Raw genomic sequence first — 19,135 nt, forward strand, 5'->3', positions numbered from 1 at the left:
GGTGAAATCTTGGGAACATGTAAGAGGAGGGAGGAAAAGCAGTGGAGATGTAGGTTAAGAAAGAATTCTAAGAAATACGCCAATATTGTTGGCTCTATAGAGAATTAAAGAAAGGTAAATATGGAAGAAGGTTGATTTGGATTTTGCAATAAGGAGGGATTGTGGACTTGGGCAGGGTGGTTTCAGTGGAGTGTAATGGGTGGGAGCCCTGCCATGCGGACAGAGTTTCCAGGAAGCGTGGTTGCAAGAGGAGGTGGATTCGTGCTTGTAGTGGTCTGGAAGCGTGGTCAGTGATGTCTTGGACCTGTAGTAACTGATTTAGAAATCCACGAAGCACCTATTTTCTTTGGTAGTTAAAGTTCATACACACTTCACAGGGCTTGACCCTGAAAGAGCGTTCCTGGCCCTCATTACCTTCTCTTCCCTAACGCACATCTATAATATGGGGCCCAGGGAATGAAAGAGAGGAAGGAAATCAAGAATAGGGCAGGAAAGAGAAGGGAGAAAGACCAGACAGTTTCTGAGGTTACTTTTAACTGCAAAATTCTGAATCAACCCATTGTTCCTTCTTCTGTGCCCTGCATCCAACTTGCTAATGCAGGCAGGGAACCTTACGCTCTGCCTTGCATTGGTGGAGCTCCTGCCTGTCCCACCCCCACCTGTTGCTCTACCCATTAGTCTTCAAAAACTCTTTCCCCATTGCTGTATCCTCATCTTCTGCATCTGCTTTTCTCTCCTACACAACAAAGGGGATGGAAGTCATCATTAAGGAGCCTTGAACCTCTCTGCAACTCCTCACCTCTTGCAAGCGGTGTCCCTACTTCTGCTTATCTCAGAGAAAGCGGTGCCCCTGCTTCTCTCCAGGCTGGCCCTTCCAGCCGGCTGTCTCCTCTTCTGACTTGCCCTTGAACTGTGGTTTCCCCACTCCTTACTCCAGAAACTTCCTTAGGCACCCTCATAGCTTTAAAACTGCCACCAATGCCCCTGCCCACAGATTCTCTATCTGGACCTAAACTGTCTCCCGAGTTCTCAACCTGCTGGACTCCTCACTCAGTACTCACATGGAACCTTCAAATGCAACAAGTTAACTTATCTTTCATCAACGAAGTCTATTCCACCTTGTGTATTGCCAGTATTGGCTGAAGCAATATCATCCACTCAAACCATCAGCCTGGGAGAAAAGGCCTAGTTTCTCTTATACCTCATCCTGTATATCCATTGGTCTTTTTCTCATATCTCAGTATTTGTCCTATGTGTGCCTTGTTCACCATCCCCTTGCCATTGTCTTAGTTCAGTGAATCATTTCTTTTTTTTTTTTTTTTAAATATATTTTATTGATTTTTACAGAGAGGAAGGGAGAGGGATAGAGAATCAGAAACACTGATGAGAGAGAAATTTTGATCAGCTGCCTCCTGCACACCCCCCACTGGGGATGTGCCCGCAACCAAGGTACATGCCCTTGACCGGAATCGAACCCGGGACCCTTCAGTCCGCAGTCCGACGCTCTATCCACTGAGCCAAACCGGCTAGGGCTCAGTGCATCATTTCATGTCTGGTCTTGCCGTAGTCTTCTAGCCAGCCTCCCTCCGCCAATTTCTTTACCTTCACCCCATCCTTCACCATCAGTCTGATCATGTTTCTTGTCTGCTTAAAACCTTTTAAGTGTTTAAACTTTGCTTTCAAAATCAAGTTTAGCCTCCTTTGCTTCAGATCCATCCTGATCTGATCCTTGCCCACCCTTCCAGCCCCCAAACACTTTCAAGATTCCTGGGGCATCCTGTACCCCAACCCCCATCCTGAAGTTCTTGCCACTCATCCACCAGCCAATGCTCTTGCTGCACGCACCATCTCCCTCTGCTCTGCTTGGGAGCTTCTGCTCATCCTTCAGCATCAGTTATGCTTATGACTAAACCTATGCAATTTGCCTACAAAGAATGCATCCTCCCCGCTCCCCCCCCCCCCGCCCCCGCACGTCAACCTATCAGCTTAGAGCCATAGTATTCCTCATAGTATTCCTCATTTTTACACGTTAGATGCTTCCTGGTTGCTATTATTACCTGGCCATACTTAAGTTACGATAATTCTGTTTTATTCTCAGATCACTGACTTCCAAAATAATGAAGGATGATATAGCCCGTTTATTTAGATCTGTACAATTAGAATGAATGTGCTGAATTATTCCAAGAGAATGTGAACATTGACACCTTAATTACTTAATTGCAGGTGTAAAAAGAAGAGCAAATAGAAAAGCATTTAGCTTGAATAGTTTTAAAAAATTTACTAGAATAAATGTGAGCTCTTTCATACCAAAAGCTCCATTGACTCCTCGAATGTCTCACTGATTAGTCACCATTACCATATACCTTTTCCTTTTCTCACCAAAATCCATTGCTTAGTTTCTCAATAGTTTATTTTGAGAGACTTTTAAAGAAGAGGCACACAAACCCTTCTAACAAGATTTTTAAACACTCCTTTAAAAAGGTAAGAAAGCCCTAGCCAGTTTGGCTCAGTGGATAGAGTGTTGGCCTGTAGAACAAAGGGTCCCGGGTTTGATTCTGGTTAAGGGCATGTACCTGTGTTGCAGGCTCCTCTCCAGCCTGTGCAGGAGGCAGCCAATCGATGAGTTTCTCTCACATTGATATTTCTCTCTGTCTTTCCCTCTCTCTTCCACTCCTTCTAAATTTTAGAATCTAAAAGTCAATGGAAAAATATCCTTGGGTGAGGATTAAAAAAAATAAAAAAATAAAAAGGTAATAAATGGTTGCAGTACAGAGAATATGTTGAAATTGGTTGTAGGACCTTTCAGTAAAAATCAGGAATGTTTAAAAATATTTAGAAAAATCTTTTGCTTTTGTTTTCCCCCCTAATTTTTATTTTGTAGAGGAGCAAACCCTAAAAAAGAAGAAGAACAATATAAAATGATCAGAATTTCACGACCTATTTTCAGGTGTATTTTTTTCTTGAGGTGGAAAGTAGCTACAATTTACTATCATCCCTTGTGTTCTCTCTGTAAAAATATTTTTTACTCTTCTAATTATTTTGAAGTAATCATTACTGCTATCTCAACCAACATAGGAGTTGAGATGACTGCTAATGCATCTTTTATTACTCATTAAGAGGAAAAACTAAATATCTTATGCCCGTAGCCCACAGCTACATTTTTCTCAGTCTTCAGTAGGAAACCCTTTACTTTCTTAAAACAAAAACAAAAACAACCACACATGTTTTTATTGATTTCAGAGAGAGGAAGGGAGAGAGAGAGAGACATAAATGATGAGAGAGAATCATCGTTCAGCTGCCTCCTGCACACCCCACACTGGGGATTAAGCCTGCAACCTGGCCATGTGCCCTGACCAGGAATCGAACTGCAATCTCCTGGTTCATGGAAACCTTTAATTTCTGTCTACCAACACTTAACCGTAAAGACATTCCTGCAGTTGCACAAGTACAGAGAACAAAATCAGCAAGGGCCTGGGTATCAGCCAGCATAACACAGGAACAGTGACTAGCCACCTGTTACATAGGAACACATGGGCAGGTGGGAAATGATCCCACCAAGTTCCTTTGGTGTTTGTATCTACGTTAGAGTCCTAGAGAACAGACTGAAGAAAAGAGTTGACTTTTTGGAGAGCGAGTTGTTAATGAAATACTTATAATTTATATAGTTTATTATAAACATGAACAGGTATGCCTACTCCCTAATCCTTTCGCAAAGGCAAAAGGTTTCTTTAAAATAAAATTTTTTGTTATCATGAAATATAAAGTACATACACAAAGTATACAAAACAAAAATATGCAGCTTGATTAATTAACAGAACATAACCTGTATAACCATTGCTTTGATCAAGAAAGGGAATGAAGCCAGCACCCCAGTCATTGCCCCCCCATTCCCTCCACCCCATTGCCCCCCTCTAGGTATGCACTGTGCTGCCTAGAAGCCTTTCAAAGTGGGTTTCTACTTGTTTTTTGGGGGGTTGCCTAAGAGAAAGCAGAAGCATGGCCTTGTGGGTGGGCGAGGGGGACGGTCTGCGGGCGGGTGGCAGGAGAGGTTTGGTGGAATGGCAGCATGGCATCGTTATCTGAGTTTCTTGCTGTGTGTCCCACGCGCCCCAAGTCCAAGCATCCACTAGGGCCTGTGTAACACCTGCCATGCTTTTTTAGAAAAGCTGCAATGACTCAGTTCCTCCAGAGTGTTCCAAATCCTGACCCACGCGTGGGGAGTTGCCCCATGGAGCTGCTATGTATCTAACGCACAGTAGTAACTTGTTTCCACACACTTCCAGGACGTTAGCTTATTGCCAGTGGGTGGACAATCTCAATGAGACCCGGAAGATGCTCTCTCTTAATGGTGGTGGTCCCTTCAGCAACCTGCTGAGGTGGGTCGTGTGCCACATAACGAAAGGAATTGTGAAACGCGAGATGCACGGCCACGGCATTGGCCGCTTCTCAGAGGAAGAGATTTACATGCTGATGGAGAAGGACATGCGGTCTTTAGCAGGGCTTTTGGGTAACGTACCACACCTTCTATTCCATATTTTTTTTCCACCCTTACTTTTTGCATGATTAGTAGAGCACTGTTAGTTTACTGATTTAAAGTTTGATTTCGGTTGGTTTCTTTGCTTCCACGTGTAGGTTTCAGTCCCACCATGGGCTTAATTGTGCTGGGGACATCCCTCCAGGAACAGTGAAGAGCAGTGTGTGTCCAAGGGCGGGTGAGGATGCTGAGAGTAGAGTGACCCACCCTCGTTCACCTGTTGGCTGCAGGTGGCTGGGCTGATGTGATTCTGTACTGGACAGACTTGAGTCTTAGCTATAATGATTCATAAATATGATTTGAACTTAAGAGCTTCTATGTGTGAAATGATAGCCTCTCCCGGGGCCAACTCATACATAGGGAGCCAAGCTCTCTGTGTGACTAGTCATACGACCTAGTCCTTTGGGCTGCCGATTTTGTTTGGGGAGGGTGGGGTTCACTGGCCCTCTCTCGGCACCCTCATCTCCATTCTGGAGCACATTAGGGACCTCACCTCTAGGAAGTGGGGTATGGGATTTGTTTTGTTGAAACCCTCCTGATGCCCTGGGAACTGGGGGCTGTGCTGGGTGTAACCTGCCCTCTGCAGGGTGACCCACTCTGGCTCCTTCCTGCTCCACATTCCAGATGCTTACTGGACCCGGAGTCCTCCCCTGAATCCCAGCACTGGCTCTCGGCAGCTTTGTTACGTGGTGGTGTGGGGTGGTGGTGGGGCTGGCTGAGCTCCTACTCTGAACAGGCATTCGAAAGCACTGCCTGGCTTGAAGATTGGCACTGCCTGGACCTTCTGGTGCCTTTCCTCCCTGAGCCAAGGGGCCTGCCTGATGTGGATATGAGTGGGATTAGTCTCCAGTTTGTCCCGTTCTGTTGGAATGTAGACTAGACGCCCAGCCTCACAGAGCAGGCGTGCCGAGGGCCATTTCCTCCTTAGCATTGGTTCTGTCCGCTCCTGGCTTCCTCCCTTTCTCTCCAGCTCACGCTGCGGGGAGCCCCAGCAAGCCAGGCATGGAGCCCTCGAAGTTAAGACTTATGCCAGTGACATGCTGCTCATCTCTCACAATTTAGCAGTGGGGCTCCTTAACCAGAGAGGGGTGGTCATGACCTTTCTGGGGCATTTCTGGTTGGGAGAACTAGGGGGCAGGGTGCTAGCTGTATTAATGATGACTGTCGGTGTTTCTCTGGCATGTATGACTTGGAAATGCTTTCTCCCCAGTTGTGGTGAGATGGGAGGTGAATGAGTTGCTAATAGCTAGGCTGAATACCTGGCAAGTATTCAAGACAGCATCACCAATCTAGATGATTTTCTGCAAAGAGAAACAGTGGCTGCTCAGAAGCTGAGTGAGCTGGAGTTAGGTGCTGTTTGGGGCCCAATCTCACAGAGAACTCTCTCACAGAGGCACTATTTTTTTTCTGCATTGAGGAGTGAGAAGCTCTTTGGCTGAATATCATAGTTTTTCTTACTAAATGAGGCAAAAATCATCTACTTCTCCCTACACCCAGGAACAGAGCTTACCTTTAATGCCCAATGCCTAAGGGACTCAAAATGCAAAATGACTTTCTGTTGGGATTGTTTAAGAGTTGGGGAAATTGCCCAGTCAGCATAGCTCAGTGGTTGAGGGTTGATCTATGAACCAGGAGGTCACAGTTCAATTTCTGGTCAGGGCACATGACTGGGTTGTGGGCTTGGTCCCTAGTGTGGGGTGTGCAGGAGGCAGCCCATCAGTGATTCTCTCTCATCATTGATGTTTCTATCCCTTTATCCCTTCCTCTCGGAAATCAATTAAAAAAAAAAATATATATATATGGTTGTGCTATGGCTCAGGAAGTAAGTGGGCTGTGGTAGAGTGAGGGGACTCAGGGAAGGGTGTGTGTCAAGGAAAAGGTAAAGAGAGTATGGCTGCAATTATGCCTGGAAGTCTAGGCCAGAAATCTTTGAAAGGCAGGATGCCACTTTGCAGAACCCCTTAGCCCTCTGAGAGAAGGCTAAGAGAAGGGAGAGCCAGTCTCATTGAGCCAAATATATATATTTGGGTAATTGTCCATGGATATGTTTGATTCATCAGGACAAATTAGATATTGATGTTTCAGTGTAATAGACATCAATGATTTGAACACCTCTATATCCAGGAACTGGGGAATTCAAAGACAAATTAGAGGTCGTCCCTGCTCTCAGGGAGCTTACAGTCCAGTGGGAGAGATGAGACTTTAAAGTATGAGTAGGAATGGATGGCCCTGAGATGGTGATCCATTTTATTTTGTTTGGTTTTATGGCCTATTAGTTAAAAATGGCATTTACATTATTAAATTATGTGGACAAAAATGCAACAGAGATTAAATGTAGTCTGGGAACCCTAAAATGTTTACCGTCTGACCAGCCAGAAAAGTTCACTATTCCCTGCCCTAGAGGAGGAGCCATGCACAAGGCAGGCTGTGCAGGTCGCAGGACAGGACGAAGCTCCATGCCTTTGGGGTTTCATACCTCTGCGCTGGGGACACAGCAGAAGCCGGATGGAATGGGGGGAGAGCTAGGAGGCCATACAAGAGGAGGCCGTCATGCTGGCCCAAGAAAGTAAACGTCATCCTAGTGAAGAAAATAAGGAAGGATCTTCCAGGCAAATAATGAGAAAGGGACTTATGAGTGAGGAGCATTTTAGGATCAAAATAGTTGTCATTGATTTAGATTTCCTGGGCTTTGTGAGTCGAGGTTATACCCTTCCTTAGGAGGCTGGCTCCCCAACAAAGAGATGTTAAAACTTCAGGCTGACATGCATAAGTACTTGAGGAGAAATGATCTCTTTTTGGAGCTGCTATTGAAAGAGCCAAGTAATAAAGTGGAATTTGTTAATGGAAGTCAGAAAAACAAGCTGATTGCCAGCCAGCTGTGCTTGACTAATGAAAAATGGATAGCACCCTTCTTCCCCGCCCAGCCTGAAGCCTTTTATTAAGACATAAAGATGGCTTGGGGAGCCTCTATTTTTCAGAGTCCTTGTTGACATTGGGTTGGCACATGTCAAAGAGCCAAATCTCTTGGTTATTTTAATAAATATCAGTATGTGAGCTCAATGATTTAAGAAAGAGTCTAGGGAGGCCAAGGAGTGCTTCCTTCCAACAGCAGTAAGACGAGTCGCCTGCCATGCATGCATCATGGCCACCCTTTTTAGCATGTATAGTTACAATGTGGTACAGCTTTTCAGGATGAATTAAAAAATAAAATGGTTTTTAAGTACATAGATATTTGATTGATCACTTCATTCTTAGTTAAATAATATATAAAAGATGAAAAGAAGCTTTTGTGATTAGTAATAGAAAATTTCTAGCCCACTCTCAACCAAAAATGCCTTTGGGGTTTCATACCTCCAGCCTGGGGAGCCTCACTGTGGTACAAAAGAGGTGCTTATGGCTCAGGAAGTAAGTGGGCTGTGGTAGAGTGAGGGGACTCAGGGAAGGGTGTGTGTCAAGGAAAAGGTAAAGAGAGTATGGCTGCAATTATGCCTGGAAGTCTAGGCCAGAAATCTTTGAAAGGCAGGATGCCACTTTGCAGAACCCCTTAGCCCTCTGAGAGAAGGCTAAGAGAAGGGAGAGCCAGTCTCAGTGAGCCAGGACTCCAAAGGAGGAAGCTGGGATCTAGGAAGAAACAGATTAGGGGAGGGAATGTGGTCACTACAATAAGGGAGCTGCCCTCTTTAGGGTGTGTGCCTTTCTTGTCTCTACTGACCCCTAGAACTCAGGCTGGGGTCACAGTCTGCAGAATGGGGGTGGGTAATTGGTGATAGTTCAGACTGTTACAAAGGAGTCTTAAGGAAGCTGTGCATTTATCTGATGGCAATAAGGCAGCACAGACTACTAAAGTCGAATGTTTCTTTGCTTTTAATTGAACTGTTATAGATCCTATGGGGTGACACAGTAGTTATCTCATGAGAAAACCAAATGCATGATTGGTAAATAAAATTGGTTCGGGAGAGATAATCATATAGGGGGAGGATAATAAAAATATGGTTTCAGTTATGAGGCTCAGCTGTGCACCATTGATGAGCAATAAATATGTGTTGGGTGGGTGAAGGAAAGAGCTAATGAATGTCAGGGTGCATTTAGCAGACAGCCAATCTGGATTTCAGCATCTGTGGACCTGCGAGTACTTTCTGAGCAAAAACCAGAAATTTGTAAATGCATTAAGAGGTGGAATCAGAAATAGTGAATGCATTAAGAGGTGGAATCAGAAATAGTGATGGGTTCTCCAGGTGGCATCTGCAATTTCCTATAGAAGGATATACTTTTCAGTCATGGCTAGAGACTTAGAAGGGAGAGTATCCTATATAATAAAAGCCTAATATGCAAATTGTCCCCTGGACCCAGAGTTTGACCAGGGGGTGGGGCCGGCCGGCCAACCTCCCATGAACCCTTCCCCAGCTGGCCCAGCCCGATCGGCCCAGATTGGGGCTGCCTGGCTGGACCCCACCTGTGCACAATTCGTGCACCAGGCCTGGAGCCCTATATATAAAAGGCTAATATGCAAACTGACCAAACGGCAGAATGACCGATTGCTATGACGCGCACTGACCACCAGAGGGCAGACGCTCAATGCAGGAGCACTGCTCAGCCAAAAGCCAGGCTCACAGCTGGCGAGTGCAGCGACAGTGGCAGGAGCCTCTTCCGCCTCCGTGGCAGTGCTAAGGATGTCTGACTGATGGCTTAGGCCTGCTCCCCAGGGGGAGCAGACTAAAGCCATCAGTAGGACATCCCCTGAGGGCTCCCGGACTGTGAGAGGGCGCAGGCTGGGCTCCCTCCCCCCCCCCCGTGCATGAATTTCATGCACTGGGCCTCTAGTATTTGTAATAATTGGAATTCAGACAGAAGGGCAATGCCTTTGACTGTGGCTGTGTGAGTCTGGCTATATGGTCAAACACACAAAGGTGTGCCAGGTTCTTTGTGGGGGTTGAAGAGACAGTGGTGAACAAGTTGGGCACAGCTTTGAGAGACTAGAGCTGTCACCTGACAGAGGATGCTTTAAAGAGCTAAGCAGTGAGCTATGGTGTCAGGAGGTTGGAGTTCAGTGGGATACCTAAAGGTTTTTTTAAGGGTATAAAGTTAAGTGACAGCAAGGAGAAAGTAAAAATACTTAACTCATAATTTGCTTCTAGATAAGTAAGAATTGAAATACAAACTAGGTGAGAAGGTCACAAGAGAGCACTTCAATAATTGTAAACAACTAACAAACTAATATGCAAACTAATTCTTTAAATACTGTTTTTTGTATTAGTTATAGACCAGGTGCTATGCGAGGTTCCTGGGAAACAAAGATGAGTGAGAATGGTCTCTGTCTTCAAGAAGCTTATAATCAAGTCCTAGGATGTGAAAAATGTCCCAATGGTGTATTAAGATGTGAAAAATTTCCCATGTGATCTTGGAACTCTGAATGTAGTCTTTCCGAAGTGGGAGGGATAGGGAAAATGTCAGAAGATGGACACAGGAAATTGTTCCAGTTTCTAAAAGGGGAGGGAGAAGTAGAGTCGCATAGTGAAATAAAAAAAAAAATACTAGAATGAATTATTAAGTAGATAGTTTTCATGAAGGACTATCATTGGCTCATTATGAATAAATCACTGTCTCTTCCTGACTTGCTGGACTTACTGGTTGGATCGACCATCTCTTGATTTCTTTAAACCATAGGACACCATCTGCCATGATATTCGTGTGGGCAAGAAGCTGCTTTTCAAAGGGGGCTTCATGGATGTGTGGTGACATCGAGGTTTGTTGAGTGCTCTGGTGGGGAGGAGAGGGATTTCACCTGGAGCAGCGTTTTCCTAAAGAGATTTACAAAGTGACAGTAGAAGGAAGATTGAGGTATGAGTTTGAAGTCTCATCAGTAACAGGCCTTATTACTGAAAAACAGTTTACCACCTTATGCATTGTAAACTGTTATCTTAAGGTTTTTTTTGTTTTCTGATTCTTTACTCACTTGTAAGAAACATTTTTTCCCTTTGGATTTTTCCTAATTATGTTTCTTACGTGAATTGGTGCTCCAATCCTTTGTCCATTTTTAAATTGAATATTGGGGTTTTTCTTTAAAATAGAATTGATATACTTATATATCACAGATACAGTCTCTGAGTGACATTTGAGGCAATATTTTCTCTGTCTTACTTGGAATCTTAAAGACTTTTGTGACTCACGGTCATCTTCTTCAACCCCAGCTCCACTGTAGGCATTCACAGTGCTTGTGTGGACCTTTTGGCCAACACCTCAGAGCCTTGAACCCTGTCCCTGCAGTGAGCTCTGCTCCTTCTATTGAGCTGCCTTCTGCCATAGGCCAGCTCCTGGCTCAGGCAATACCTGAGCCGTCTGACGTCTGACCAGGACTCAGAGCCTGCCAGCATGCTCCCTCTTATACCACCCAGTTTTGCCTTTTAGTTCCAGTAGAGTGGTTCATCTAAAATGCACATCAGACCTGTAAGCTCTCAATCATTTCAGACTAAAATCCAAATTCCTTTTCTTCACAATCTGAGTTCTACTCACATCTCTCTCCTTATTTCTTCCTTCTCCCTACACGCACCTTGATTCCCACCGCACGAAGTTACCCTTGGGTCCCTGAGGCCCACTGTGCTGTTTTTCAGCCTCATGCCTTCCCGTAGGCTTCCCTTGCCTTGCTTAATTTGACAGATTCTCAAGACTTACCTCCACTTACTTAAAAACTTCTGTTCTCCCCAACCCCCTCCAACCTCATGGGGCTCCCTACACTGGGCCTTTCTCTCCTCTCCTGCTTCATTCTCTGCATACTTCCATCATGCAAGTACTACATTGTATACTACATTGTACTTCTCCAGCCTCTTCCTGTGCTTCTCCCCTCCCCCTGACTATCCCCCAACCTGGCCTGTGGACGTTGTCATTTTGAAGGAATTGGCTCTAACCCTGGTATCTAACAGGAGGCCTGGTAAATAATAGGCAGTCAATAACTATTTGCTGAATGAATACTAACTTCCAAAAGGAATTCGAGGCAATCCACATATAAGACAGGGAAATATTCTAGTATTCAACATTAATACAAAAATTTTAGGAACCAATTTAGAAAAAAAATTGTGTTCTTGGAATGAGTATTTCTGTAATTAGGCACAATTTAACTTTGAGTGTTTTGGCTACCAAGGTGAAATGGGAAATGTATGGGGCAGGTTTGCACTTATTTTCTAGGAAAAGAAAACACACAATTTCTTTTTCAAATGGGACAATTTTTTTTAAATCCTGAATTCTAGGAAGAAATTCTTCAATGGATGTTACATAAGGGAGATTGGATTTCCTTAAATATAGTGCTTTTGTTTTTCTTTTTTGGACAGTGCTTTTGAATATAAACATTTGTAAAAATGTTCTTAATGAAAGCTCAAGGTTTAACATTGAATTGCAGCTCCAAAGGCATTTGTTTGGGGACCTACTTTAATATAATTCCAATATTTTTCTGATATAATTTATTATAGAGGTGGATCTTAGAGAACCTAGAGGTTTTGATAAGTTACTCTACAGCCATTGCACAGGCACCTCTTACTGGTAGATCCACTTTCTAATGTTATTTTTTTGCAAGAAGGGGTTGAGGGCAATCTTTGGCTGGTCCTGAGTCAGCTATTTTATGTTTAATTCCTTAGTAACTACCAGTGGTATACTCTTCCATGTAGTTGGGTAAAGAGAGTTCTTCTTGCATTAGGTGGTCCAGCCTTGGACATTCTCTCAGGAGAATGTAAGGACTGACTTGCTGTGCTGCCTGGTTAGAAGGCCATCTTGCTTTCATGGAAGGTGAGCTGTAGCAGTATGGAGCAAGGTCAAACTAGTTCTTCATGAACTATTAGCTCAAGTACCTATACAAGCCCTTGGGTGATCCCCAGAGTTCTGCATCCTAGAGTCCTATACTATCAAGTATTTAGAGGGATAATTGTGGTCTAAACAATTTAAGGGCAAGGTATTATAATATAGTTGTCATTCACTGAAAAATATATTTATTGAGTACTTACTGTGTGCTGGGCACTAGTTATGGGTACTGGGGGATCCAGTTTTAACTCTCAAGTGGTGATTTATTGTGTGATTTCTTTCACTGATTTTACAATTTAGACAAAAAAAATCACAAGAGAACCACTCTGATGAGAGTCAGGGTATCCAGGTACCAATAAACCTCCAAATAGCTAAGTTCATTCACCTGTTAAAGGAGGGTCACTCAGCATTGTCCATTTAAACATTGGAGGATGACTGCCAAATGTTATAATTTAAGATTTAACATTTTTTCCTTGACCCATTATTAGTGAACAAGATCCATTGGTTTGGATTTTTTAAATGAATTTTTTTTCAAACATACAGAAAAGTGGACGAGTAGTCCAATAAATAGCTTTTATAACCATCACTGCAATTTAATAGCTGTTAACATTTTGTCACAATTTTTTCAATTATTTTTTTGGGCGTGTGTGTGTGGATGTATTTTACAGAAAATCCAGATACGATGATGTTGAACCTCCAAATACTTTTGTGTGTAGCTCTGATGTTTTTCTCCTGCAGTGGGCAACCTTCGAGATGGCCACCAATGATCTCACCTCCCAGGGTTCTTCCCCTTGTGTAATCCCCTTGCTTGGACTTATTGATTTGCTTTGACATAGAATATGGCAGAAGCAATAGGATGTCCCTTCCAAGATTAGGCCACAGATAGACAGTAGCTTGCATCTTGGGCATCCTCTCTCCTGCTCTTGCTCACTCACTCATGTGCTCTAGTGGAAGTGAGCTCTTTTGTGAGTTGCTCAATGGAGAGGTCCACCTGGCAGGGACCCATATCTCTGGCCAAGAGCCAGCGAGGACTGAAGCCTGTTAACACCCGTGTGAATGAGTGTGGAAACAGGTTCTCCCCAAGTCAGGCCTTGAGTGACATCTTGATTGCAGCTTGTGAAAGGCCCTGGCCCAGAGGCACCTGGCTAAGGCTGCATAAATTCTTGGCCCACAGAAACTGTGAGGCAATAAGTGTTTGTTGTTTTAAGCTGCTAAGTTTTGGGGTAATTTGTTATTCAGTTAGCAATAACTAATGTACCTACATAGCTCCAATCCCATTAATCCCAGTAGGTACCTCCTGGAGCAGCTGTTGTGTTTGAAGAGTAAAGCCATATTATCAGCAGAACATTTCTTCTCCTGCCAAGGTGGGTTGTGGGCACCAGATCTCAGTTGACCCAAGTTATTTAGATGAAAGGTTTTACATCACTTAGAAATAGAATCTTATCATTCAATCTGTCAAGAGACAAATATTACTACCTATTCCGATTCTAGCATGAGTATTCTCAGCTTAGCTGTGACGAAACCTGAATCTATTCAAGATTATGGAGCTTGGCACACAAGTTTTCTGTTTCTGGACTCACTAACCTTTGAGGAAGCAGTCTGCTCTGAGGAGAGTTATAGGGAACATTCTTAACCATTCAATAGTCAAATACATGGATAATAGCTTTCAGTAGGGAAATAAGGCCTCCTACAGTAGGTGATAAAAAAAAAGTCCTACACTTGAAGCATCATACAGAGTTTTGATCTGATGCCCAGCATACTCATGAGTATGTCATTTGAGAAAGTGTAGGACTTCCATTTTAAGTAATGAGGTCAATAGTAATTTGATTTCTTCCCAAGGGGCCTGTGTCTATTGAGTAAATAAGTAAGGTCCACCACTGTGGGCAGGTTCTAAACAGTTTTGATGGTTAAAAAGCTTTACCAGTTTTTTTTAAAATATATTTTTTATTGATTTCAGAGAGGGAGAGAGAGAGAGAGATAGAAACATCAGTGATGAAATAATCATTGCTTCCTGCACACGCCCTACTGAGGATTGAGCCTGCAACTTGGCCATCATTGCCTTCTGCACGCCCTCTATTGATCCTTGACTGAAATCGAACCTGGGACACACAGGCTGACGCTCTATCCACTGAGCAAACCAGCTAGCGTTCTTTACCAGGTTTTGATAACTGCTCAGAAGTTTGAAAGTGGGTGAGGATATTGGGATCCATAAAATAAAGAAAAATCCTTTGGAAATGTGGAGTCTGTTTGCATGACCCTGATGGCCAAACACCACACCTTCCATTAGAATCTATTACTATTCAGCTTTCTTAAAGGAAGGATACGTTTCTTATAAAAGGATTTGAACTTGAATTTCAACATGACATTGAGTTCTGTCTGATGTGCTTTGTATGGACTATACCAGACTTTAGGGGTCTACCAGATAGTCTTTATTGGATAAAAAGAGAGAGTAGCTGATTGCCCAAATACAGGACAGCCAAGAAAGAAATGAAATGAAGGGGAAAACTTCTCCTGGGATGTAGTTTGAGGTGAGTGCTCTGTATTCTTCATTCTCAGGAGGTGTATTTGGGAAAGTGAAACTGGGGAGCCCTGTATAACTTTTGTTGTTGCTAATCTTCACCCGAGGATATTTTTCCATTGATTTTTAGAGAGTGTGGAAGGGAGGGGGAAAGACAGAGAGAGACACACATTGATTAGTTGCCTCTGGCATGCTCAGGGCACCAGGGATTGAGCCTACAACTGAGGTACATGCCCTTCATTGGAATTGAGCTCATGACCCTTCAGTCCGTGGGCCAGATGCTCTATCCACGGAGCCAAATTGGCTAGGGCCCCATATAACTCTTATACCCCTTAAATCTCACCATTTCAGTCAAATATGTAGTCAGACACAGAAATAACAATATTGCAGCAACTTAAAGAAGAGTGACAAATAGCTCTGGCCAGCTCACAGTTGATTGAGAACAAAGGTTACTGAATTGAATCCTAGTCAGGACACATGCCTGGGTTGCATGCTCGATCCCCTTGGGGGTATGATGTTTCTCTCTCCCTCTCTCTCTAAAATTCAATTAAAACTTAAAAAACAAAACAAAAACGAAGGCTGATCGTCAATGGCCAGTAACACTGCGTCATCGTTAGACATGTTCTCTAAGACTGCCAGGAGCTGTTGTTTAATGTTATTAAATTATATTAATAAATGAGTCTGAGCAGGCATTTGCCTCCTCCTGAGAAATACTTTCCTAATCTAGATTTCCTGTGTGCATTTTTCCATAACTGCTGGAAAGTTTTCTAAAATTATAATATCTGCCCATAGAGGCTTTGAGTGGCGTTCAGGAGGTGCTCATGAGGACTGAAGTACAGAGAAGCAAGGGCAACCTGTTCCTTGTAGTGGGGAATGTACGTATTTCTGAGTTTCATTATAGGGGGTTTTAAGAGCCAGGATGTCAAAGAGAAGACTGGGAGGAAGAGGTGAGATGATTTGTTTTGATGGTCAGTGGGAAATGGATCAGGATAGTTCATACAAGCTGGAAAAAAAAATCTCTCTTGTGTTTTCTTTCAGAGAATCTTATAGGAAATTGCGGGACTATGTAATTGCATCCATAATGAACTCTGAGGAGAGATTAAACTTAGGGGCTTCTTCTGTTGTCCCCCTCACCCATTTTTATCTTTTACCAGAGTGTGAGCCAATTGGTGCAGCTAGTAGATGGCCGAAAATTGTCAAAGTTGATGATTTTAATTCTGAGATTTATTCATAGGACCATGAATAACCTCACATATAAGATACCACCTCCCATCACCATTCCCCCCACCCCCCCAGCTGAAAGAATGAATACTCAGTGATTTTAGACTATGCTGGGAATATGAACAGGAGCTCTTTAAAGGAAGTGGCCAGTCATATTATTTCCGACAAAGAGAGTTTGGTCAGGAGTATGAGAGAGAACAGAAAGGAGATTTTATTTTCTCTGTAGCTTTGGGAGAGTCACATGTAGACCAAGAGCTTAACGAATGAGTGTGTTCTTTGAAGGTTGGCTGGCAAGATTACTGTGTCCTGTGCTGTCCTTGGGGGAAGTACTTAAAATCTTTGTTTCTCAATTTTTCTTAAATTCCAATTTAATTAAAGGTGAGAGGAACAATTAGAAATATGAATGGTGTCCACATTAACTTCACGGAAATAATCTGTTTAAAAATTGTATCCGTACTCTAGTACAGGGGACTCTATGTAGGTGAAAGACAGAATTACTCTTTGTTTCTTAGACTAACAGAAAATGAGTGCTTGAAAATATGGCTGTTCTCTTTAATTTCTCTCTTGAACTTATATTTTCTAGCAAAGCCAGTCTTTTATCTTTTATATGTACAGAACTTGAAAATTTAGCTAAATGGTGTAAGTGGAGCTGATAGTGAGCATTAGCCAATGGTGACTAATTCTGGGAACAGAATTCATAATGGAGGAAGCAGATGTGATGCAAAGGTTCATTTCTATCGCAATTTTTAGTGTTTGGAAATAAACTTTTTACCCACTATTCCACAGTGATATATGTGAAAACAAGTAATCAACTTTTACTTAGAAGTATGTTAGTGGAGACTTACTTTCCTAGGAATAGGAAATATGGCCATACATTCTTTGTGTGATTCCAAAGGAAAGAACCGGGATCAATGGTGGAAGTTCTGAGGCACGTTTTGTCTCAGTATCAGGAGCTATCTAACCATAGAATAGTTTTCCCTGCCCATGAAGTAATGGAGACATTCCTAGTGGGCTGGGGTTGAGGAATGTGGGGTAGGGAAGTGGGAAAAGGGATTTCTACACTGGGAGAGATGTTAGACTGCTTTTGTCCACAGGCAGTACTTGTTCTGATTATTGGTGATGACTATAAAATAATTCCGTAAGTTAGAATAGCACCTTTTTGCTTGCAAAATGCTTTCACATTTTCACATTATTATAGACATACTAGAGGCCCGATGCACAAAATTCGTGTAAGGAGATTGGCCCTCGCAGCCCTGGCTTCGTCCGAAAGGATGTCCGGAAGGTTGTTCAACTGTCTGGTCTAATTAGCATATTGTGCTTTTATTATTATAGATATTTAAATCCTCACCCAAGGATGTTTCTTGATTTGAGAGAGAGAGAGAGATTGATGTGAGCGAGAAACATTAATTGGTTGCTCCTCCCCCGCTCCCCCGTATGCACCCCAACCCCAACAGGGGATCGAATCCACAGCCTAGGTATGTGCCTTGTCTGGGAATCGAATGGGCAATCTTTTGGTGCATGGGATGATGCTCAACCAAAGAGCCACACCAGCCAGGGCTCTAGTGGGACTTCTAAGGCCCACACTGGTCTTTGCTTTTCTCCTCTTTTTCCCTTGGTTCCCCTGCTCACCAAACCCAGCGTGTATCAACTCTGCACCTTGCTTGTTCTCTCAGTTGGGCTTGAATCTTCAGCCATCCCTCAGCAAGTCTGATGTATCCTGAGCCCCTCACCTCCCAGGGTTTCTGGTATATTCAGCCTTCATTTGCCCTCACCAGAGGTTCCAGTCCACGCTTCCAACCTGGAGGCTGACAGGGAGTTACAGGTACTCACATATTCCTCAGCTGCTTCTGTTCATTCCTACAGAAGCCAGTGGGGTGGTTCAGCTACTGCTCCTAGGAAAAATGGCCATACATTCTTTGACTTATCGCCCATGCTTGCTTCCTTAGAACCCTTCAGAAGTGCCCCTTAATGCTTAGGTTTTGCTAAAATCCTCGGATTGTGAGATCTGGGACCACTGGCAAGACCTGGGAGTGCTCAGACTCGAGACTTCAGCTTGGTTTGGCTGTGGTTGGCTGTCTCTAAGCAGTCAAATCTAAATTCAGGTTCCCTCTTAAAAACACTTCCTGCCAAGGCCTCAAAGGCCAAAGCTGAAACAATTTGAGCAACAAAATAAATAATGAGAGTACTGGATTATGAGCCACAGAATAAAATAATTATCCATAAGTGCATACTTAACATAAATAAATAATTGAACACATTAGTAAATGAGGGATGAAGTGAACAGTAGACATTTAATCAATACATGTAGAAGGAATGAGATAGAAAATCTTGATTAGGCAAACACTACGGAAGTAATTGTTTCAGATAACATCCACCAATGGGTGTTAAAAAAATCAAAGGGCCGACGTTTGTGGACAAACAGGAGATTTATACAGTCTCAAAATATCTCTCCTAAGATTATTAATCGCAAAAGGAAAAATAGTACCATGACAGTGAAGAAACCTCACAGACACTACCTTTATCACATGGTCAAAGTTAACATCTTCAGTGACGAGACATGGACATTATGGACCCTCTGATTTGATGCTCTGAGAAGGTGTATTTGTCAGGGTTCCCAGAGAAACAGACCAATAGATTATGTGAAAAAAAAAATTTAGTATAAAGACTTAGTATAAGGAGTTGGCTCATGCAATTATGGAAGCTGACAGTCCAAAGGTCTGCAGGGTGAGTTGGCAAGCGTGGACCCAGGATGGCTGATGGTGTGGTTTGAGGCAGGAAAAGCCATGTCCCAGTTGGAAAGCAGTCAGGAATGAAGGGTTCTTTCTTGCTTGGAAGAGAGTCAGCCTTTCTGTTCTAGTCAGACCTTCAACTAATCAGACATGGCCCACCCACATAAGAGAGGGAAATCTTTTCCTCAGTCTACCACTTAAATGTTCATCTTATACAAGACACCCTCACAAAAGCACCCAAAATAATGTTTGACCAAATAACTGAGCACTTCATAGCCTAGTCAAGTTGGCAAAAAAAAAATTAACCACTACAGAAGGGTACAGTAATACTTATCTGGTATTCTTGCC

The 19,135-nt window shown here is 43.1% G+C and overlaps 1 protein-coding gene across 2 annotated transcripts in view; it reads left to right on the top strand.

Annotated features, from left to right (window-relative positions):
• Positions 1-19,135, top strand: part of FAXC (failed axon connections homolog, metaxin like GST domain containing) — a 58,197-nt gene that overhangs the window by 22,449 nt on the left and 16,613 nt on the right. For both annotated transcript variants that reach the window (XM_036317999.1, XM_036318000.1), the window contains one exon: positions 4,284-4,507. In XM_036317999.1, the coding sequence (XP_036173892.1) occupies positions 4,284-4,507 (224 nt within the window). The remainder of the gene's footprint in view (positions 1-4,283; positions 4,508-19,135) is intronic.

This window comes from Myotis myotis, unplaced genomic scaffold, assembly GCF_014108235.1.
Source record: "Myotis myotis isolate mMyoMyo1 unplaced genomic scaffold, mMyoMyo1.p scaffold_m19_p_7, whole genome shotgun sequence".
NCBI lineage: Eukaryota > Metazoa > Chordata > Mammalia > Chiroptera > Vespertilionidae > Myotis > Myotis myotis.